The sequence below is a fragment of the Hibiscus syriacus genome, unplaced genomic scaffold, assembly GCF_006381635.1.
Source record: "Hibiscus syriacus cultivar Baekdansim isolate YM2019G1 unplaced genomic scaffold, ASM638163v2 tig00000329_pilon, whole genome shotgun sequence".
Classification (NCBI taxonomy): Eukaryota; Viridiplantae; Streptophyta; class Magnoliopsida; order Malvales; family Malvaceae; genus Hibiscus; species Hibiscus syriacus.
The window spans coordinates 188047-212860 of record NW_024061782.1 but is presented as its reverse complement, the minus strand read 5'-3'; the positions used below and the strand labels follow the sequence as shown (position 1 = coordinate 212860).

General features: G+C 35.4%; 1 protein-coding gene across 1 annotated transcript; it reads right to left on the bottom strand.

Annotated features, from left to right (window-relative positions):
• Positions 1–13798: 13798 nt before the first annotated feature.
• On the bottom strand, positions 13799–23078 carry LOC120168522. Its single transcript, XM_039177106.1, has 10 exons — positions 22707–23078; positions 21549–21669; positions 20364–20449; positions 19875–20265; positions 19169–19269; positions 16700–16766; positions 15099–15326; positions 14438–14899; positions 14176–14248; positions 13799–14083 (listed from the first exon to the last, which is right to left on the bottom strand). Exons 1-10 carry the CDS (start codon positions 23057–23059, stop codon positions 13821–13823), a joined length of 2145 nt encoding a protein of 714 aa, XP_039033037.1. The 5' UTR covers positions 23060–23078; the 3' UTR covers positions 13799–13820.
• Between the last annotated feature and the right edge of the window lie 1736 nt (positions 23079–24814).

The window sequence follows — 24814 nt, the reverse complement described above, 5'->3', positions numbered from 1 at the left end:
TGTTTCAGACAGAGACCAAAATTTAGATTGTGAATTCTGATATTTATAGAGATTTGCTTAATATAGATTTAAATAATTTATAAATTCGAATATTAAATCATTATTTGTTGTAGAGTACTCATACTTATATAGATGCATATTGTAGATTTGTATATTCGAATCTAACTCTGGGTTACAAAATGAATAATATGTTTACTTTTAAGTAGATTTGAACTTGATCATCTATTTTTTTAGTAGATTTAAATTGAGAAAATAACTTCAGTGACCGAAAATGCCTTATAATATACGATTTTAACCAACATTTTTTGGATTTGCGAAAATAACCAACAAATTCGCAACACGAACACCAGTTTCGCAACACAGTTTCCAAAATCGCAACGCGATTCTCCAAAATCGCAACGTGATTCTCCAAAATCGCAACGCGAATTTTGTTTTCGCAATGCTAATTACCGATATAGGTAAACACAACTATTTGCAACTCAGTTTTCAAATTTGCAACGCGATTCTCCAAAATCGCAACGCGAATTTCGTTTTCGCAACTCGAATTTCGCCACGCTAATTACCGATATAGGTAAACGCAACTATTCACAACTCAGTTTTTAAATTCGCAACGCGATTATCTAAATTCGTGTTTTCTCCAAATTCGTAACACGATTCTCTAAATTCGCGTTTCTCCAATTTTACCAGATTTTTTTTACCGAGTTTACCTATATCGGTAATATAGTTACGAAATTGGTGAATTCGAGTTGTGAAAATGAAATTCGCGTTGCAAATTTGAAAATTGAGTTGCAAATAGTTGTGTTTACTTATATCAATAATTAGTGTTGCTAAATTCGCGTTGTGATTTTGGAGAATCGCGTTGCGAATTTGGAAATTGAGTTGCGTGTTTACCTATATCGGTAATTAGCGTTGCGAAAACGAAATTTGCGTTGCGAATTTAAAAACCACGTTGCGATTTTGGAGAATCACGTTGCGATTTTGGAGAACCGCGTTGTGAATTTGTTGGTTATTTTCGCAAATCCAAAAAAATTTGATCAAAATCGTATATTATAAGGTATTTTCGATCACTGAAGTTATTTTCTCATTTAAATTTATGCATAAAATTAGCGTTGTTCATCATGATCAAGTTGTTCAGACCATTTTCAGGTTTGACTTGGGCAGTGTTGTATAAAATTATTGTTATGAGAAGTGACGTAAGTTGATGGTTGATTGTGAATTAGTTAAAAGAAGTGATTGTCTAGCTGGTTGTCTGTTATGGGTTTGCATGGTTTGTGTGACTAAGTCGTATATGAGAGGTGTTCTTTCATAACTATAAGAAGGTGGGTTTTGTACCATATTGATGTACTCCTTTTGAAATAATAAAAATAAACTTTGAAAAAAAGAAGTTAACATGGTATCAGCTTGTTGTTAACATTCTTGGAAGATTTTTTTTGTTCTTCTCCGATGATGCAGATGTCACCTCTGGCCACCTTTGGCGCTGCTCCCTGTGGCAATATGTTCACTAATAAGAGAGTGAGTACTATCCTTGACGAATCTAACTACCTCTTGTGGAAGCAACAGATCCTCCTCTCTGTTCAAAGTCATCAGCTGGAAAAGCTCTGGAATGGCAGCGTCCATCCGCCAAGTGCGATGATGTTTCTTGATGGAGGTGATGTGGTAGACAATGATGAGTATGAGGCATTGGCCGTCCAGGATAGCGCTCTTGCATCATGGCTCTTGTCGACGATCGACCCTTCGCTCCTTACTCATCTTGTCAGCGCAAAAACAATGGGGGAGATTTGGTCGAGGGAGACTGCATTTTTTGCGAGCAAATCACCTACAACAATTATGAGGTTACATTATAAGCTCAATTTGATTTGCAAAAGAGATCATAATATGCGTTCGTATATTACTCAAGTCAAGGAGGTTTGTGATGCCTTGGGCGCCCTTGGCTGCCTGTGGAGCTCTGGTGTCAGAGTACGAATAGGTTGTGATGATTCTTAATGGTCTTCCATTGGAGTATTGATCATTTGTTGTGTTTATCATGACCAGTCAAGAGCATTTCTCCCTTGCACGTGTTACTACCATGCTTGTTGATACTAAGATTCAACAGCAGACGTTTGATCAACTGGATGGTCTGCAGTTTACTGCCAAAATGGCCAAAATGACGCTTACGAATTCTCCTGGTGATTCTTATCAAGGTGTTGTTGATCTACCTTCTCCCAATGGCTCGCATGCTGGTCGTGGTCAATTCTCTGGTCAGGGACGAGCTTTTTCAAGTTCGCCTGGTGGATGAGGTCGTGGTCGAAATTGGTTTCAAAGCCAACTTCGTGGGAAGTTTAGGCATCTTGTTGATCATTATTGGTATAGGTTCAATCAATCGTTTTCAGGTGTTGGTGATGCGACTATTACGACTGGTTCTTCGGGTGGTGATATTCGAGAGTTATCGGTAAATTTGTTTATGTTCAATTCCACTACTCGTTGTTGTGGTTGCAACGAGTCTTCGTCTACCGCTCTTGTTGTTGAATATGGTTCGGTTTGTAAGGGTGATAAGTCTCGGTCAAAGTGGTGTGTTGATTCCGGTGCTACACGTCACCTTACGATCGATGCTACGATTGTTGAAGATAGCTCGGAGTTCTATGGTGCTGGTAAGCTAGTTATAATGGGTTACGTATTAATTGTGTTGGTCATTCTACTCTAGCTACTTCTTCTCATGCCTTGCAATTGAATTCTTTGCTTCATGTTCTGAATACTACTAAGAATCTTCTTTCACTGTCTAAGCTTGCTAGAGATAATGGTGTTGTAACGTCCCAAATTCCAGGCTAGTAGTTTCGGGTTTATCCGAGAACTAAGTAGACCCCACATAATTTATATTTCTAGTTGTTGGGCTTAATTGGATTAGACTGGAGCCCAATTAAGCATAAAATTGAGATTTGTGAATTTCATAAATATGAGGAAGAACATTTAGTGTAATTTTCCCTTTGGAAAGATTGAGACTTTTTATCTTTTCCATCTCTATTTCTCTTTATTTTCCTATCTTCTCATTTTCTCTTCCTCCCTCATCTCCAAGTTTCTTAGCAAAGGTAAGCTCTTTAGCCTATTTCAAGTTTTATTTTCGTTCTTAACCCCTTAAGCAACATGGATTTAACCATTCAAGCCATGAGTTCTTTGTTAGCAAGTGGAAGTTGAGGGTTTTATCATTCAAGTCTTGGTGGGGGTGATTTCTAGCTTAATGAGCTCAATTTCGGGTTCAATCATCAAGGTAGTGTATTTTTAATCCTTTGGAGTATTTATATTCCATAAATTACAAGTTTTTGCTAATATTTGAGTAGTTGAGGATTTTAGGGTTCATATTTGATTTCTCATTTAAATCACATTTTAGGTGTTAAAAATATGTTTTTAAGACACCTAAGGACCCTAAATAACTTACTAGAACTTCTTAATCAATTTAGAACTCAAACAAAGTCATTTGGGGTGAATTTCAAGTGTTTCCCGAGCCTAAAATACCCATTTCTGGGTAAGAGAATCGATACTGGGATGAACAGTATTGATACTGATGAATTAGGGTAAAATTTAAGGATTTCAGGTCAATAGTATATATACTTTCCAAGAGTTTCGATACTTTCCGCGTCAGAATCCATTTTAGTATTGATAATTTACAAGAGTATCGAAGCTTACCCTAGAGTATCGATACTACACACTCAAAATGATGAGATTCGATCCGATTAAGGTCCGTAAGAGCTTGGGATGGTATGTAAAGATAAGACTTAGTCCGTGAGGGATACAAATAGCCAAAGGGGCCCAAATACACTCGTGAAAGTGGATTACAACCAGAGTAACCACAGTAAGTATAACATGTCCAAGCATCTTCAGTGATCACATATCAGACAGATATAGTTGAAGGACCAGTGTGCAGGTTGTACCGATGAGAGGTATGAATAGGTAATCAAACTATGCGACAATAGTGTCGTATACCACAAGAGTGCCTGAGAATGTTGGACGTTCATATATTCCTTTAATTCGAGGGAAAATTAGGGGGAAGCGTAGGATTAGCGATTAAAGCATCACTACCCAGAAACAAACTTGAGTCAGATATTGGGCCAATCAAAACCCTAGCCAGTAAACAGTAAAAGCAGTAATCGTCTTGAAGTCTCAAATTGTGTAGAGGCTTCCCTAGAGTTAGAGAATGGCTAAAATATCAACCATTAGAGTATAACCAGATCGGTATAGATAATCAGTAATAACTAAGTAATAGAAACAGAATTAGAAACATAATCAGTAATAGTAACAACTAAAATAGTAACAGTTAGGAATGTCGTAAAACTAGCCTTTGTGTGACACTCGGGAAACAGCGAGGGCACCCGAGTTACTCTAATAATAGGGCGATTATCTTGTTTGCAAGTCAGTGGATCCAAGTCAGTGCTACGACACTTCATTACCGACTGGGCGCCAAATGTCCCAAAACTCGATGGAGTAAGTTGGTGGTTTTACGTTTTCGATGCAGAATTCTGGATCTCACCCAGGAGTACCCGATGGTGCTTCGACAGTGCTAGAGGGTGCGTGAGCTCCAAGATGCAAAATCCCTTAGTTGCACCATCGTGTCAGCCACAAATTATTGTTTTTTGTGTTGTATCATATATTAGTATATGTATAGTAAAATCAGTATTGCATTCAAATAATGCATACCAGAGTTAATCTTGTATTCATATAATGCATATCAGAGTTAATCTTACATTCAGACAATATACAGTAGTTTCAGTATCGCATTCAGGTAATGCACAGTAGAATAAACATGGCTTCCTGATAATGTATAACAAATACAAACATTAGGGTTAGAGACCCATACTTCAAAAATATAATAGCTAAGCCTTAAGTAGGTAGCACTTGACTAGATCATGCATGGACCTACTGCTTAGTACCAGATCCTCAGCATGCTTGGGTTTAAGAAAATGATTTTATACATTATTTATGCTTTATCTATGATACCATACAATATTTTTTTAAGAAAATAAATGAACTGATTTTAAAAATCAGGGGTTGCCTCGGTAGCCAAATGTGGCACTTTAGGCTCATTTGGGTTTAGGGTATTACAGGCATTTTCTTGGAGTTATATGCTCGGAAATGTATTGTTCGCGACGAAGGTATCGGGGTTGTTTTGTTGGAGGACATAAAGATGGTGGCTTGTATGAGTTTTATATAAGTGAGGTTAGATCGAATAGTCATAGAATTGAAGCTAATTTGACTTGTGCTCCTAGTATGAACTATGATGTATTGCATAAGTGTTTAGGACACCTTTCATATGAGGTGTTGATGAAAGTGAGTAAAACATGTAATGTTGCGCTTCCAAATGAGTTGAATAAAAAAATTATATTGCTTGTTAAATAGAGAAGAGTCATCGGTTACCTTTTGTTGAATCTCAATCTCGTTATGATGCTCAATTTTAATTAGTGTTCACCGATCTTTGGGGACCTCCACATATCTCTTCTAATGGTTTCAAATATTATGTGTTGTTTGTGGATGCTTGTTCATGATATGTTTGGGTCCATTTGTTGGGTCTATTTGTTACGAGATAAGTATCAAGCATTGAATGTTTTACTTCGATTTCAATGCATGATTCATGTGCAATTTGGTGTGTCCATTAAAGTCGTTCAAAGTGATTGGGGTGGTCAATTTCAATCATTGTTAAATGTTCTTCAAAATAGTGGAGTGCTTCATCTAATAACATGTCCTCATACATCACAGCAGAATGGTATTGTTGAGCACAAAACACTGACATGTTATTGATATGATGTTCACGTTGTTGGCTTAAGCTTCACTACCCTTGAGGTTTTGGTCATATGCGGTTATGACGATGATACATTTAATTAATCGATTACCCACCAACGTTCTTCATATTGTGTCTCCATATGAGAAGTTGGTTGGTGTTGTGACTTCATATGTTCATTTGAGAGTGTTTGGTTGTCGTTGTTTTCCGTGTCTTCGACCATTTTACTCTCATAAATTTAATTTTCTCTCGGAGTCTTGCATATTTCTTGGGTATAACTCGAAACACAAATGGTATTTTTCTTTGGCAAACGATAGGAAAGTTTATTTGTCATGACATGTTTTTTATGACTTGGTGTTTCCGTTCGCCACTAATTGTGACAAAGAGTCATCTTTTCCGAAGCTTCCGAGTTATTATGAAGGTATATTTTTAATTTCTATGGTAAACCTGATGGGATTTGCGGAAGCTCGAATCGACAACCGATAAGGTTTGCAAAGAGGGGTCGGAATGATTTTTGTGTTTAGGGAGTAAGGAGATTGAAAGATAGAAAATTGCAAAGCGATTTATAGTGGTTCGACTTCTCAACCAAGTCTACATCCACTACCTTAGCTCATCACCAAGGATTTTCCAACAAATTCACTAATTTGTTCTTTCTTTTTCAAGGACAAAGAGTTAACCTTTACAACTCCCTAGTTTTTCACGGGATAAACTAGAATCTTTCCCTAGCTTTTACACGGACTTAGCTAGAACCTTTCTCCTTTACAATGAAAGGAAATGTAAACAAGAAAACCTCTCTAAGGTAGGTGTTTATAAGAATTAAGCTCACAAGAACAGAAATATTTACAAGAGAAAGATGAAATAAGAATGAAAAACTCTTCTCTTGTGTTTGATTGCTTGGATAGTTGTTCTCATACTTCTTCAAGTGTCCTCAGCTTGTATTTATAGCTTGGAATGTGTTTGAAGTCATAACTACCCGTTGGGGATGTTTTGGAGCTGTTTGGGGATAATTGTTCTACAAAAATAGGGTGCCCTAACATGGGGTATCGGTATCCCTTCATAGGGTATCGATACACCTTCATTAAATTAAAATTAAACTAGTTGTTACTAGCCGTTGCAGCCAAGGTGTATAGATATACTACAGAGTGTATCGGTACATCAGTGTATGGATACACTGCAGGGTGTATCGGTACACTAATTACATTCGGTGTTTGAGCAGTCATAGGTGTATTGATACATTGTAGGGTGTATCGGTGCACCAGTATATGGATACACTGCATGGTATATCGGTACACTTTAGCATTTTTGCTCAAATCTGAATTTAATGGACTTTGAATTATTTTTTAAACCTTTTTAAAACTTTGAATAAATTCAATTCAAGTCCAAAAACATTTTGCCTTAAATTTGTTATATCAAAACATAATTCAACAATCTCCTCCTTTTTTTATATAACAAAACATTTGAAAAATAGGTTTTTGCAAAACTCCCCTTAATAAAATGTTTAATGAAAAAGATACCAATTGTTAACAAAAGGATACCAATTGTTAAGAAGATACCAATTGTTGGAAAATATATGAAAATGTTAAGCTCATCTTTTTTCATTAAGAAATTGAAATTTTCAAACCAAACTTCTCCCTTTTTTGTTATATCAAAAATAATTCAATATTTAAAGTTCAAAATAACTTTGGAGAGTAAGTAGTAAATTTGACATTTAAAAATCATTTGAAAAATCAAAGCTCCCCTTCAATAAATGTATTCCAAACAAAATTAAACTTTTAGAGTTTGACACTTAAACAAAGTTGAATTTCAACATAGAATAATAAACATGTTAGTAGCTCATGAAATTCAATATATCCAAGTCTAAAATACTTTATGCAATATCAATTGTTGAGATTAAGTCATACGCATAAAGCTTTTCAAAAATGTTGTGCATTTGAAAAATTTGATATCAATTGTTAGAGAGATATCATTTTCATTAAAACCACATGCATAAACATCCTAATTTAGGTAAAAAAATTAAAATATTTAAAATCAAAACATTTGAAAAATTGATATCAATTGTTAGAGAGATATCATTTGCATTAAAACCAATTTTGACCAAAATTTTATTATGATGAACGAAAAATTCTAAAAAATCATTAAAACTTTAAATTGTTCATCATAAAACTAACATACATGAGAATAAAACAATTATGCATAATCATTTAAGACCAAAACTCATGCATGCTTAAAATCAAATGAGCAACCAAATAACCAGAATTAAAAGCATTAAGCCTAGAGGTTACCCATTCCTTTTTCATATGTGGCTAGAGCATCTTGAATATCATCATTTCCATCACCATTGCTCCCACACACCTACAAGAGACATTCATTTCGATTTTGGTATCCAAATTGCTTTGGATCCTTGGACGTTAGGTACACTGCCCCTTGTTCCCTTAGGAATCCATACTTGTCTAATTTTAAAACGTTTTCCTTTCTTCAATGGACAAGTATGTTCCTTATTACCATGATAATAGCAATGTGAGCATTTTGCCATTTTTAAACATAATAAGTTGTTTTTAGAAATTAATTCTTTTTCTTTTGTTAAGCTTTCAAGCTTAACTTTTAAATCAAAATTTTCTTTTTCTAAATCATTTATTTTGATTTTTGAAAGCTCTAAATCATTTTTCAAAATTTCATTTTGATTTTCAAAATCAAGTTTTGCTTTCAAAATTGATTTATTTTCAATTTTGAGTTTTGAAATTAATTTCGTATATTTGGAATTCATGGTATCAAATCCCAAATACAACATATTATAAGTATCTTGTAACTCATCAAAAGTAATTGAATTAAATTCATTTAAGTTAGAAGATACCTCGAAATCTTCTTGAGTGGCCATTAGGCATAGGTTGACTACTTCATCATCATTTGATTCATCTTCATCACTCCAAGCTGCCACATATGCCTTATTCTTAGATGATCCCTTCTTTCTTAGAAGGGGACAATCATATTTGACATGCCCCGTTCTTTGACATTTAAAGCACACCGGAGGACTCTTCTTCTTGGTTGATTCATGATTTACTTCCTTGGAAGTCATGAATCTCTTTAAATCTTTTAAGAGCTTGACCATCTCATCTTCTTGTTCATCGTTTTCTTCATCTACTTCATCACTTGAATCTTGATAACTTTCATTGGTGGATTTGAATGTAATGTCTACCTCATTCTTTTTCTTGTTTTTCTTATTCTCATATTTTTCCTATTCCTTTAACATTATCTCATGAGTGAGAAGGGAACCAATCAATTCATCGAGAGTGAGATACTTTAGGTCTCTAGCTTCGATAATAGTCGTCTACTTCGATTGGCACGAACTTGGAAGAGAGTAAATCATCTTCCTTACAAGCTTCTCATTAGGGATTACTTTTCCAAATCCCCTGAGATCGTTGACAATCACAGAAAATCTATCCATCATAGCTTTGATGTCTTCATCGGGTTTCATCTTGAAGTTCTCGTAGCTATGGTGGATAAGACTTTTCTTTGATTCCCTCACTTCGTCAGTTCCTTCATGAGTGACTTAGATCTTATCCTAAATCTCTTTGGCACTAGAACTAGATGAGATTCTTTCATATTCATTTGGGCCTAAAGCACAAAATAGAATATGGATAGCCTTAGAATTAAGCTGAAACTTTTTCTTCTCTTTATTACTCCAATCGTCGTATTCACCGGGTGGAGTGGAGTAACCCTCTATGATTGAGTTTCAAGCTCTTAGATAATAGGCTCAAATAAAGTACATCATCTTATTCTTCCAATATGCATAATTTTCTTCATTGAAGAAATGTGGCTTGTTGACCGGTTACGAATCCATAATAGGTGAATCGTCAATGTAATAGGCACCGGAGGTTGAAGCCATCTTTTTATCGGTTGCGTCGGAAATTAGTAGAGCTTCTTCGAGGATTGTCTCAAGGATGTTAAGCCTTTTAAAGAGTCAAGCTCTTATACCAATTGTTGGGATTTGTGGAAGCTCGAATCGACAACTGATAAGGTTTGCAAAGAGGGGTCGGAATGATTTCTATGTTTAGGGAATAAGGAGATTGAAATATAGAAAATTGCACAACGATTTATAGTGGTTCGACTTCTCAACCAAGTCTACATCCACTACCTTAGCTCTTCACCAAGGATTTTCCAACAAATTCACTAATTTGTTCTTTCTTTTTCAAGGACAAAGAGATAACCTTTACAACTCCCTAGTTTTCACGGGATAAACTAGAACCTTTCCCTAGCCTTTACACGAACTTAGCTAGAACCTTTCCTTTTTACAATGAAAGGAAATGTAAACAAGAAAACCTCTCTAAGGTAGGTGTTTAAAAGAATTAAGCTCACAAGAACAGAAATATTTTCAAGAGAAAGATGAAATAAGAATGAAAAACTCTTCTCTTGTGTTTCTTCAAGTGTCCTCAACTTGTATTTATAGCTTGGAATGTGTTTGAAGTCATATATACCCGTTGGGGATGTTTGAGAGCCGTTTGAGGATGATTTTTCTGCAAAAATAGGTTGCCCATAACATGGGGTATCGATACCCCTTCATAGGGTATCAGTACACCTTTATTAAATTCAAATTAAACTAGTCGTTACTAGCCGTTGCACCTAGGGTGTATGGATACATTACAGGGTGTATGTATATACTGCAGAGTGTATCGGTACACCAGTGTATGGATACACTGCAGGGTGTATCGGTACACTAATTACATTCGTTGTTTGAATAGTCATATGTGTATGGATACACTGCATGGTGTATTGGTACACCAATGTATGGATACACTGTAGGGTGTATCCATACACTTTAGCATTTTTGCTCAAATCCGAATTTAATGGACTTTGAATTATTTTTTAAACTTTTTTAAAACTTTGAATAAATTCAATTCAAGTCCAAAAACATTTTTGCCTTAAATTTGTTATATCAAAACATAATTCAACAATACCAAGTTTGAAATCTGGGAATCAATGTGGAATAAATTAGTGTGATGTTGGGGATCCCTCTTGTGCGAATAATGAAGACATAGGTTGTTGTCCCACTATTTCGTTGGGTGTGTCTCTCCCTAGACATGATCTTAATAATGATGGACTAGTGGACTGGTTGGGCCGATGTCTGCATCCTCGTTGGTGCTTAGACAATGGTCTGGTGGTGTAGGCCTGCTAGGGTTCTACCAGCAGATTCGGTGGGATTTGGCCAGCTTTTGGATACGACTTCCTTTTTGGTTGCACAACAATGTGTTGAGACTGTGCATGGTGAGTATATGGACACAACTCCCTTATTGGTTGCACAACAACGTGTTGAGATTGTTCATGGCGAGTAGGCTGGTGCGGTGGAAGTACCTCTGTTGGAGTGTGGTCAAGATCATTCAAGTTTGGGTAATGAGGCAACAACTCCCTTGGTGACTGAAACGGAGCTCAATGATTTTGATCGTTCTTGGGCGATGGTAAACACTCACCCTATGGTTACTCGGGGTAAGCTTGGGGTTTTCAAACCTCATGTTTTTTGTGCAATGAAGGAACGTCGTGAAGAGGTAGAACCAACCACGATCAAGGAAGCACTTGCTTCACCACACTGGAAGTCTGCAGTTGTTGACGAATATGAGGCTTTTATGCATAATGGCACATGAAAGCTTGTTTTATTGCCAACATATAGGACACCAATTGGTTGTAAGTGGTCATTTTGTATAAAGTGAAATTCGAATGTCTTGGTGGCTCTTTACAAAGCTCGGCTTGTTGCAAAAGGATTTTCTCAGGTTCCCGATCATTATTTTCGTGATATGTTTAGTCTGTTTGTTAAATCTTTTACTGTGAATGTGGTGTTGTCATTGGCGGCTCAAAATAAATGAAATTGTGACAAGTGGATGTGAATAATATTTTTCTTAATGATGAGTTGTTTGAGGATGTGTTCATGGTGCAACCGCTCGGCTTTGAAAAAAGGTCGACTACTGGGGAACACTTGGTGTGCAAATTAGATAAGACTCTCTATGAGTTGAAACAAGCTCCTTGAAATTGGTACTCTAAACTTCTAAATTTTTTAGTTAGCATTGAATTTGTTGGTACTCAAGCTGACGTGTCTTTGTTTATTAAAAGAGATGGTGCTCGTTGTGTGTACATCCTAGTTTATGTCGATGATATAGTTATCATTGCAAAATTCTGATAATATAATTGAATATGTTGTGTGTATTCTTGGCAAGGAATTTCCATTAAAGGATCTTGGTGACTTGAATTTCTTTCTTGGTCTTGAAGTTGATCGTTGTGACGGGGCTTTGTTGTTAAGTCAACACAAGTATATCCATGAGCTTTTAGAACGTGTGGATATGGGCAATGCTCAAGCAGCTCCTACACCAATGCTTTCCATGCCTAAGTTATCTCGTGATAGCGGTCGTCCTCTTGACGATCCTCAACAATATTGAAGTGTGGTAGGTGGTTTGTTGTATTTAAGTCATACCAGGCCTGATATTTCGTTTAGTGTTGGTTGCGTTGTTTAATACATGTCTCAACCATGTGAGCTACATTGGTTAGCAGCGAAATGTATTTTACGTTACATGAGTGGTACAATAGATTATGGGTTATTATTTCATTCTTCTGGGAGTGATCTTGTGTTACGTGTCTTTCCAGATGCTGATTGGACAAACAATTCCGATGGTATGAGGTTTATATCCGACTATTGTATATATATTGGTGATAATTTGATTTCTCGGTGCTCGAAGATATAAAAGTTTGTCTCTCGATCTATAACAGAGGCTAAATATCGTGGGGTGGGTGATGTGGTGTCCGAACTAATATGGTTGCAAGCGTTACTTGGCGATACGAGGATTATTTGTGGTGATATTCCAACTGTTTGGAGTAATAGAACAAGTATGATAGTTATGAGTGCTAATCTAATTTTTCATGCTTTGTCTAATTACGTTGAAATTAATGTTCATTTTGTTCGAGAAAAAATTGAAAATACTCGAATCATGTCAATTATGTTCCTTGTAGATTTCATCTGGCAGATGGCTTTACTAAACCACTTTTCAAGTCTTAGTTTCCTATTTTCAGTAAAAATTAAATGTTGTTAGCAATACTAGCTCTTGAGCTTTGATTAAGGGGTTGTTTGTTTGCCTCTTAATGGAATCATTCAGCGTTGAATGTTGAACCGTTCAGCATTCAACGCGTTTGTTTCGCACCTCTGAATGATTCAGTGCTGACTGATTCAGCAAAACAGTGCTGAATGATTCAGCACAGAAGTACATTCTGAATCATTCAGAGCCAATTATTAAATAACATGTCACATTCAGAGCCAAACCATTGAGAGTCTCTGAATCATTCAATGCTTAATCATTCTTACGTAAACAAACAGCCCCTTAGTAGGGTGAATGTTGAATAAAAATATTGTTATGAGCAGTGACCTAAGTTGAGGGATAATTGTGAATTGGTTAAAGGGAGTGGTTGACAGCTAGTGCCAGCCTATTATGGGCGTACATGGTTTGTGCGACTAAGACGTGTGAGAGGTGTGCTTTCATAACTATATAACCCTTTTGAAATAATAAAAGTAAGCTTTGATAAAAAGAAGTTAACAGGCAGATGATCCTGATATTGTTATTTTTCGGGTAAATTATATGTTTAGTACGTTAATTATTACTTTTATTTTTGTTTTGATCATTAATTTTTATAAATAATACATAATGTTTAGTTTTAACTTTATTTTGATCACAAACTACTAAAAAATAACAATGATATTATTATGTCATCATAAGATAATATCACATCATCATTGAAAAAAAAAATCATGCAAGCAGCTATTAATTTTTAACGATTAATGATCAAAATAAACTTAAACTAAATGTTAGAAATGATTTTGAAAAAATAGTTATTTGACCAAAACAAAATAAAATTAATATTTGAGATACTAAACGTATAGTTTACCCTACTTTTTATGATCAAGTTTAAATTCAAACGCATAGTTTAACTTCAACTTTGGGTGTATACAAGAGGCTAATAAGGAGAATATTCTTCCCCCACCATCAAGATTGCTCAGCTCAATTAATTATGTATTTGAAGAAAATGAAAGTAGAGAAATACATACAAATTATTCAACCCAATTAATATCCAAATCCTTTAGCTTTGTGAGCCACTTTTGTGTATTTTGCGAAACGTATGGTTTTAATATCCCACTCTTTTCTTCACTTTCTGTGCCACTACTTGCTGCTGCTATGTTCTCCATCGGTTTTTCCTTGGCACTGGTTTCCGCCTGTCTGCTCCGGTGCTTCTTTCTCACCTTGAGCGATAATAGACGAGAAACTTCACGCAGGCCGCCCCATTTCTCCAAAGCACGTGCGATGTCGTAGCGACCTATACATAATACAACAGAGTTCATAAGATCAAATATATATATATATATTTCATATTAACAGTGAAGCTTCTTTGAATGAATTTCAACAAACCTGCACGCTCAAATGACTTTCTGCTGGGCATAAATGATGGATCCATCCCCCAGCTCCTCTGGAATCGATCAATCTGTAGGGTAAAACAGGACAATTACATAGTTCCTCACCATTAACTTGTACATATGATTCTGTATTGCATTAACTTTCAGCCATATGATATTTTACTGAATTTTCATTTGGTTGATTGCTGGACGTGTGTGTAGTGCTAGAACGCTGAGTTTAAGGAAAAACACATGAATTAGTATCGAAAACAATTCACCTCCTCCTGCAGATTCTCGAGGTTGTCCCAATAGCCCTTTGGTTTGCGTTGTTTGTATGCAAGGGAGAGATTCATCAAAGATGCAATCCTTCTAAATCCACCCATGCGTGTTATTGCTTTCTCGATATCCACTCTTCCATGCAAACGAAGTTGCTTTCTCATCGGCATGAATCCTTCCTGTCCATGTTCGGATATAAAGTTCTGGAGCTCAGTTTTGAGGACTTCAATATCCCTTTGCAAGCCCGGAACTCTGGGTCTTTGTCTAAGTGAATTAGCACCACTGGAACCCGCATCCGACTGAGCAGCATCACTACATGTTGTTTCATTGCCATTGCTGGAGGAGGAAGTTTGCTGCCCTGAAAGCAGTCGATCTTCTTCTGTTTCCAAGGAATTTTCAGCCTCTCTTTTTTCAACATAATCTCGAATTGCACATAAATTGGATGGTAGATCTTCATATATAACCTACGAGGTTAGAAGAGTAAACCTTTTTTATTTGTTAGCAGATTCTTTCCTATTTGTAAATGACAAACATTCAAGTACAAATAAAGAAACAAAAAGCCAAATATGTTAAGGGAAGATTATGGATACATTAACCATAGAATCTAACACAATAGATGAAAATAGGAAAGCAGAATACAGTACAAGTGCATAATTGACATACCTCTTCCATGAGAGCTTCAGAAAGAACGGAATCTCGGTGCATTTTTGACTCCACAGAATACTTCAGTAGTGTGTGATGATTTCCAAGTTGCTCTAGAAGCCATCTTCCCTGAAAGGAGTCAAAATCCCCTTCAACCTGCTCAAAACTGATCTCTTTTTCAAGTTGTTCATGCAGATCTAAAATAACCCGAGCATGAAGTACCATATACAACAATCCCTTGCATCCCTCCTGCAAAAAGGATAGGTTACATCATAAAATAGGCTAGAGACTAAACTTGCTTCGTATTCGGTTGAGCTAATAAAGATCTCCAAATTCATGATGGTTCTTAAAAGCACCATAGTTACGAGGCCAAAGCTGAAGCGGTCCTAAATATAGAACTACGACAAATACATCATACTTAAGGTATGGTGATGTCCAAAATGCTTTTTGCATGGTGAAATTGAAGTGGAAATTTATATGCATATCCACCAGCATATAATAAGAACGTGGCTACTCAATACCGTGTGCAAGTTCAAAATGGTGTTGTATAGCCTCAAGCAATCACCAAAAGCACGGTTTGGGAGACTTGCAAGAGCTATGTTAGCCACGGTTACAAACAAAGTCAAATAGATCAGACATTGTAAGTAGTAACTAGAAGTTAGCTGAGGAGTAACCTAGTAATAAGGAGTAATAGGTTAGCTGGGAAGTTTGAGATTAAAGCATTAAGGAGACTAAAATTCTTCCTTGGGATTGAGGTTGCTCACTCTAAGAAGGAAGTTTTCAGTTCTCAACAAAGTTTCTTCCTTGGGATTGAGGCTGCTCAATCCAAGAAGGAAGTTTTCATTTCTCAACAAAGTTATGTACTCGATCTACTCAAGGATACTGGTAAGTGGTAATACTGCATACAAACCAGCAAGCTCTCCCATTGATCCTAATATTGAACTTAGGGAAGCAGAAAAGGCTATTACAGTGGATTGGGTGATATATCAATGTCTGGTAGAAAAACTCATTTATTTGTCTCACACACAATATGATATGGTACATGCAGTTAGTTTGATAGGCCAGTTTATGTACAATCCAAAATAAGTTCATGTACAAGTAGCTTTCCCCACGTCTAACAGTATCTAAAGCACATCAGGGAGAGCCATTTTGTTGAAAATAAATTGAGGTTTACAACTTCAAGTCTACACCAGTGCAGATTATGGTGGATTGGCGGTTGATAGAAGGTCAACTTCGGGATATTGCACATTCCTCGGGGGAGATCTTGTGATGTGTTGAAATAAGAAGCAAAATGCAGTGGCTTGCTGAAGCGCAAGCCCTGTATTCCGAGCAGTGACTTACTTTGTGTGACACCCTACTATAATAAGAAATCTGCAATTAATTTAGCTCATAAAAAGTGTGACGTGATCAAACCAAGCACATTAAGATTTGCAGACAATTAAGGAAAAACTAGAAAGTGGTTTGATTTGTACTTTATGTTTATCTAAGGCTAGGAAGATGATAACCAATGCAACAAGATCAAAGCAAACACATTGAGGATTAACAGGCACTTCAAGAATCTAAAAGCGTTTACTATGGCACCCTAAAAGTGAAAACGTTTCATAAATAAATCTTACTCGTACCTGAAGAATGCGAACTTTGTTGTTTTCGCGTGATAAGACTTTACTGATAGCTAAATTTGGAACAATCCTGCCAAAATGAAACTTATTGAGGAAAAAAACAGGAACACAAAAGAACTATTCTATTAGAATGATATAAATAATTGAATGCTGTGGATTTATTTAATCTAAATTATTCTCTTTTATCATCAATCTAGGAGCAATGGAGAACGTGTAGTAATTGGTAACTAATAAGTTCTGTGGCTAATGTATGCTTCAAAAAAGAATGATGTTTTTTCTTTTTAATCTGGGGTGAATATAAGATAAAATATGTTGAATACTCTCAACTATTTGACATTAAAATCTCATACTCCTAAGATAAATTTTTTAAAAGAATTGGAGGTCTCATTAAAAAACCCTTCATAGTTGTCAATATACAATAAAAGTAGACCGACAAAAAGAGTAAGAGGAAAAGAATACCTCAAGTATTATTAAAAGAACGGGTTTAAATCAACCCACGAAGATACAACCATATCATAAAAGTCACTATTACAAGAATCAAACCACCTAGACTAGACCAAATTATTCCCTAACATCAGCCAATCACTTTTTTTTTTTTTGCTAACTCATCCACCTCCCAAATTAGCACTTCTCAGGATAAGACAAAATAACACCTCTTGAATCATTACAAAAGACACGATCTCCATAACAATGGACTCAAAACAAGTGGGACACGAAGAAGGACTCTTAATCCACTCCAAAGCATTCCTGCAATCATTTTCCAGAATCAAACGACCCTTTAACCCCCATTTTGACGATAAGAAGAACAGAAACCCAACTCTGATTGCCTTCAATTCAGTCGAGGCATACATAACACTCGAACCCGAGACCTCAAGGAATAACAATAATTCTTTTACCATTGAGGTCGCTTAGTTCACATACAAAATGAAATACAGCTTTGAATATAAATATATGTGATCTTTTTCAATGCCATTTCTCCCTTTATTAGTAGTGAATTCCTAAATTGATAATGAATGCTAGGAGAAAACATTATCATGTCATGATAATAGTGTGGTATTCTTAGTTAATCTATTCAGAGTGAAAAAGGCCAAAGTCATGAATTCTTCTTCTAGAAAGAAGTCCTTTTGGTCTAAGGGAATTGTACCTTGTAGTTAGAAGTCAATGCCAGGGATTTAAATTGGATTTGAATTGTGGTTGTAGTCGTGTTTTCGGTCGCATTGCATTTATTGTGGTTGTAGACATAACGGATGCTATTGCGGTCATTGCAGGTATCGCGGTCATGAATTTTTTTTTAAAAGAGTTGATTTTCATAAAAAATAGAATAGTGGAAGCAGGAATAGTGGCCCGCTATTTCTGCAATCGGCCACTACCTGTTAAATTGCGACCTTAATCCACTGCTATTGGTGTGCTTCCACTTCACACCGCTATTTTCTGCAATAGCGGTTTCGGCCGTCGCTACTACTGTTATATACGGGCCGCTATTCCGCTACCCAACCGCTATTTAAATCCCTTGTCAATGCTACAGTAATTCATCACTTCCATGAAGTTCTGGAATAATCCGAGCCTTGTTCACTCCTTTAGTTGCTACTTAAATAGTTACATATATTTCTAAAGATGAAAAAAATGTGTTCAAAGATAGGAAAAAGAAATAATAGTTTTCATGATTCTTCTCATGGCCAAGTACCAATTAGCCAATAACCCAATCAGTATAGTTTTCCAACTCTACCAAGACAAATGGAAATTATGTTGCTCAAACTCTTCATTTTTCATGAAATAATCATGTCCAACAACATATCAAACATAAGTATAGGAACATGATCCTCCAAAGGCCCTCTAATTACCTTAAAAAACAGAACATATGCGTTTCAAATACAAATTTGTATTCTTCTCCTTTTTCTCCTCTTTCTACATCTAGGACACTTTAGCTACTGTTCACAACACAAGACGGTATGCATAACCTTCTTTCATCTTTGCTAAACAGAACAATTCATCACAGATTTATTCTAGCCCTGCTGCCACCCATATTTCCAGCATGCTTTTCCTTAAAATCATCTCTTTCCCACCCTAAACCCTATGGTAGAATATCCCTAGTTTTCTGCACCTACCTTTTATACATCCTTATTCTGTACTTCCCCAAGTGTCCTACATCACTTTGGACTTTTCTAGGTTAGATTATTCTAATTATTTGTGCCTCAAACCAACATTGAAATAGTAGTGCTAAAAAGTGGAGTTCCAAGACCTAATTAACAAAACTATTGAATGAAATTTTTTAAGTGTAATAAGCTGCTAAACTAACAGATTATAACAACTACGGCCTATAGCTTTTGGGACTGAAATGTAACTAATGCCACTAGATTTGGGAATTTAAAAATAAGTTCAGTTGCTTTCAAAACAAAAAATAACAAGTTCAGGTAGAAAAAAGCAGTTAGATCCTTAGACTGGAGTTCAAGGAAAAGGATAAAAATTACTTACTCTGGAAGACTCTCGTATGCAGTTAAAGCATTCCAAACTTCACGAACAGGAGCTTTTACAGTTATGCTAGCAACAACACAACGATGGACGCCTCCATTTTCCTTCACCCCAAAAGCATTTTATCAGGAACAGCTAAAACATAAGTCATTATATCAGCAATAGCTAAAACGAAAGTGGCTTCCAGAAAACAGGGAACCCTGTGAGAACTAGGCCTGTAAAAGAACCAAACGAACACGAATGAGGGTATTATCATGTTCGTTCGTTTAACTTTAACCGAACAAATGAACAAACACGAACAACTAAACGAAAAAAAATTCTTTTTCGTGTTCGTTCGTTAAGGAATGTAGATTGTTCTTGTTCGTTCATTAAAATGATAAACGAACATAAATGGACACGAACGAACAGAAACAAACATAAACAAACATAAATTTAAACAATTTAGGGTATTTTTTCAATCTATCGTGAAATGAAAAGAAATACATATGAGAAAAATTTGAACGAAATATAAACGAACGGATTACCGAACGTTCATGAACATAAATGAGCGAATGAGCCCTGTGTTTGTGTTCTTTCATTTAATTAAACGAACAAAAAATCTTGTTCAAGTTTGTTCGTTTAATAAATAAGATAGCTTCCCATCAAACGTCCACTGAATGTTCGGTTCGTTTACAGGCCTAATGAGAACAGTCTTGAATCAATTATTTACCAATAAGCCATCAAATCTACGAAGATGAACTTCATCCACCATGCAAGGCCTATCAATTCTGCAGACTTTCCCAACACCCCAGTTACTGTTCAACTCACTTGAAGACGGTAGAGATCCGGTTATTTTTAGGTCTACTGGTGGTGGTTTCTCCTTTCCTAAGAGTGCACCATCCGAGTCCATGGAAGGTGAAGAAAGAACAGGATAAGATGCTCTAACCAAATCTTTTGCTATTGACATTTTCTGATTCCCGTGAAAAATCTTTTCAGCTTGACAAGCCAAGGCTCGAAGATTCAAAGGAAGATCAGAGCTGATAATCCTCTCCAGGAATATGGCAGGGAAGTTAAATCTCGGAATTACATTAACTTCATATGATAAAATTGCAGTACCAGACCTACAATAATGTCAAAGAGAACAATGGATTTTACATCATATGGTAAAAGCAAGAATTCCAAAACATTTTGGCTGTGAAATAGAGAACATTGATGCTACCTTGTTCCAGATTTGACCGACCATTTCCCTTCAAACTTTTTAAAATCTCCATCAACCATGGAAAAATGGAGTTCACGACCATTGGACTGAATTACAAGCAACAACTTGTAAAGCTTGTAGGTATTAAAGAATACAGAAAGTCATTTGTGAAAATTAAAGCTACCAAGACAAATGAAACGAGGTCAAATTCAGTTCTGCAGAACTAACAATCCAAAGAAATAAATCTACATATATCTCTACTCCACACAGCATTTCACACACATAGAAGCCAAAAACATATCCATATGTTTTCATGAAAGCCAACCACCTCATTCAGTTCAAGGGTCTCCAATATAGTTCTTTAGAAAAATGCTTTGCACAGATTAAAAGTCAGAGCTTTCTATCAATAAATTTTGGAAGAAAACTTGCAATATGATCCAATTTCAGATCAATATCCTACTTCGTATTTCAAGTAGTGTCACTTACTAAACCATCAACTTAGTGGCATAATGAGCATTAGCATTCTCCAAAATTTCAGATTGAGCTTAAGCTTTGCTTTTCCTTCATGAGCATTCTTCATCCTTCGTTATTCACTCAAAGTCCATGCATTATCACATTGTTATAAGTTAATTTTATATTTTCTCAAAATTTGTCATATTATGACTTAAGAGGAGCTTGAAATGTTTCATGGATAGCATATCATATAAGAAATCATCGAGGATTCATGAGTGGTAGAGGAATCCAAGGTGTTATTAATTTTTTTTTTATTAATTTTAAGCTTAAAGACCACACAATGTCAGTGCATAGAGGATGGCATAGACAAACCCCCTCTGTTTACTCCTAAGCCAAGCAGATCCCAAATATTTTCTCCAAAATTCAGATTCATTCCTTTCCATCAGCTAAACATAATCATGATGATAGGTGTGAAGAAAAATCTATAGTGAAAAAGCTGCAGACATGACTTCTACTGATTTCATGTGCATAACATGGACTCATGGAGATAGCAGTATTCATGGGAAATGGAAGATGTTATACAAGGATAGCTTCTAGCCTACAAGGTAAAAATTTGAGAAGAGCAAGGCCTTGTGGCCAATTATGCAACCAAATGTGTTAAAACTAAATAAGTGATAAAATAGGTCAAAAAACAACAGCCATTTGTATTACTGCAAGTTCAACAACATGAACTATAAGGTTTAGGATGCTTACTGAATTGGAAATTTCTTGGAGATCAAGAACGACACGCGCTTCAATGTGCCAATATAATGCCCTTTGCAAACCTCTCTGCTCCAACCATATTCGTCCAGGATGTGGGCAAGGAATCCGTCCACTATCAACCAGAAAAAGTTCATTCCAGCAAGAAAAAGACAAGGGAATGAGACGGAGATAAGAAAGAATTTTGATCCAAACTGATATTAACTTCAAGTAAAGGTGTGGAGTGCTAATGATTGTAGGAAACCGATTTCGTGTACACTTCACAATGCTTTATGGCATGCAACAAGAGTAAAAGTGAAAGAAATTATCTAATCAAAATTAACAAATACAGCACTTCATTTAAACTATAATAGTACATAACCACAGCACTGAAGCATTCATGTTCTACAACTGAGTTATTCATACTCTAAAAAGGGAGCTGAATTTCTATGTACACTATGAGCACAGTTCAAGGAGAGACCGCATTCTCTTTATAAGATTTCAAGGGCTTCATATATAGGGTATTCATCTTGGATTCAAATAGCGGCCGGGTAATAGAATAGCAGCAGCGGCTGAAACTGCTATTGCAGAAAATAGCAGCAGGGGCTGAAACCACTATTGCAAAAAATAACAGTGTGAAGGAAAATTACATCAATGGCGATGGATGGCAGCCATAATATATGAGGTAGCGGCTAATTGCGGCAATAACAGGCTACTATTGTTGCTATTGTTCCGCTATTCTAATTTTTTTAATAAAAAATAACTTATTTTTTAGAAAAGATCCACTCTTTTAAAAAGAATTCACGATCAGACCAAAATATCATCCCGTTATATATGCAACAGGGATGAATGCAACATGACTGCAATCCCAATTTAAATCTTTGGTATTCATCAAATTCACAATGGCGGCATAGAATATATAGAACAACCAATGACCAACGCAAAATTCTATGTTAAAGGATGAATTTGAGGAACTTACAAAATTTTAGGGTGACAAAAATAAATTTTCAATAACAAATACAAATAAAATATATAAAATATATAAATTTTTAAATTTTTTAGAAGGTGACAGTCCCATCCGCACCAACTCGGTCCATTGTGAGAAGAACATTATATGATCAATAATTCAATATACTGGAAGGATGAAGGCGAGAAATGGGTGGAAAGAAAAACCTGCAAATAAGATTAGGGATGAAATCGGCAAGACGTTCGTAATCAGTGAGAGCATCCCAGACGGAATCAATGTCAGCGGAAACCGAAATATCGGCTTTGATTCGTCTTTCCCTCCAAGAAAGCACTTCCAGTTCGCAGTGCACCCTCTTGTTCCTCTGTGGTTTATTATCTCTTTCCTCCTGGTTTCCACCGGGATGAGCGGCTCTTTTGGCGTGAGTGGTTGTGAGGGAACAAGTCTTGGGTGGGGTGGAAAAGGCAATGCGATGGTATTTGTTGGAGAGATTGTTGTTCAGTGGGAATGAACATGAAGGTAGAGTCAAAGTGGAAGAAGCCTCGCATACGCAGAATTTCATAGTAGCAGAGAATTGAGAACAGCAGCAGCAGTTTGTTCCATTTCAGTATCAAGTTTGAAGTTAAGTATAGAGCGATGGTGATTGGTGGATAGGTTTGTCGTTTACTGAACCAGAATGTGTGGTTCCACGTCGTGCTTCGTTGACGTCCATATGAAAACAAAGAGTAAATTATGCATTTAGTACCTAACCTATAAGTTTTGATCCATTTTAGTATATAAACTTTTAATTTTTTAAAACCATACTTCATGTTTGGTTTTTGTTTCATTTTAGTATCCATTGTTAAAAAATTAATGTGTTTAATACTTAAACTATTAATTTTGGTCAGTTTTAATACCTAAACTTTCAAAAAAATTCAAAACTTAATATTAAATTTTGAACATGGGTACTAAAATGAAACAAAAATAAACGTCAAGTATAGTTTTAAAAAAAATTAAAAATTTAAATACTTAAACGGTCCAAAACTGAGTTTAAGTATTAAACATGTAATTTACCCAAAATAATATGTGGTTGCTGCCGCGCACTATCCACAAACCGCACATTTTGTGGGATAAATTATAAGTTTAGTATTTAAACTATTATTTTTGTTCTTTTTTATATTTATTTTTTATTTGTTTTCAAAATTATACTTAATATTTAGTTTATGTTTCAATTTGATATCTTGTTGTTAAAAAATTAACAGTAATGTTAAGGTGATACTTTTTATTTTTTTCAACAATAATATAACAATGTCTTATAGTGACATATCAACATCACTGTTTAATTTTTAACGATATATCATTAAATTTTTTCAGAGATGCCAAAACATTAATGATACTAAATTTAATTTACAAGTGAAATACACATGTAAGATAACACCTTTGATATTTTAGATTTATTATTATGAATATCATATAGTATATAAAATTGTATTTTTAACTATAAAATCAACCTCTTTTAATTGCAACATTAATACATTTAACAACAATTTATAATGATTTTTAATTTCCATCAATCCTTCAAAATTCTAAAATTTTCATTCATTTAAACATTTTATGCTATTATTGTCTTACTACTTTTAGTGATTGTAATTTTTTTTTAATTTTAACATAAATTTATATACTAAATTACTTTATAAAGTATTATTTGATGCACTATCAATAAGAAATAAAGATAAACTACATGTTTGGCACCTCAATTATTTTTTTTTTATAAGAATTGGAAGTTTCATTAAAAGAAACCCTTCACAATTACTAAAACACTAAGGAGTATTTTAGCAAAAAGCAGAAGGAAGAAAAGAATACTTAAGTTTCATTGAATAACAAAAAATAGTATAAGAGGCTTAATGTAACAGATTACCTATCCCCGTGTATAAAAACCTTATAACTCTACATCAGCATCTCCTTTAACCCTAAAAAGACCTCTCTATCAACCAATTCTTGCCTTAACTAAAGTGTCTGCTTCTAAATTTGTTGGTCTAACTATTCAGCGAAGAATACCCTATTTATTCCTAATTCTATTAGCTATTTCCTTTGTAATTATAACATAAATACTAGGATACCCATCTAAATTCTTTATCCACTCCATAAAGTTTTTACAATCACTTTTTATGATCAATTGTCCCATAGAGCTAGAGGCATCAAAGAAACAAAGTCTGCTTTTAATGGCCATCAATTCCACCAAGGTAGGGGGACCTGGCCCTAAAGGTTCCGAGAAAGTCCCAAGTACAAAACTAGAGTTATCTCGGAGAATACGTCATATTCCGCTTGCTTTTCGATC

Excerpts from the sequence above, each read along its gene's own strand:
- LOC120168522 (XM_039177106.1), bottom strand. The coding sequence starts at position 23,059 with ATGAAATTCTGCGTATGCGAGGCTTCTTCCACTTTGACTCTACCTTCA. Across the intron at positions 15,327-16,699 it reads ACAAAGTTCGCATTCTTCAG|GAGGGATGCAAGGGATTGTT; the intron begins GTACGAGTAAGA and ends TCCTTTTTGCAG. Across the intron at positions 14,900-15,098 it reads CTGAAGCTCTCATGGAAGAG|GTTATATATGAAGATCTACC; the intron begins GTATGTCAATTA and ends CTAACCTCGTAG.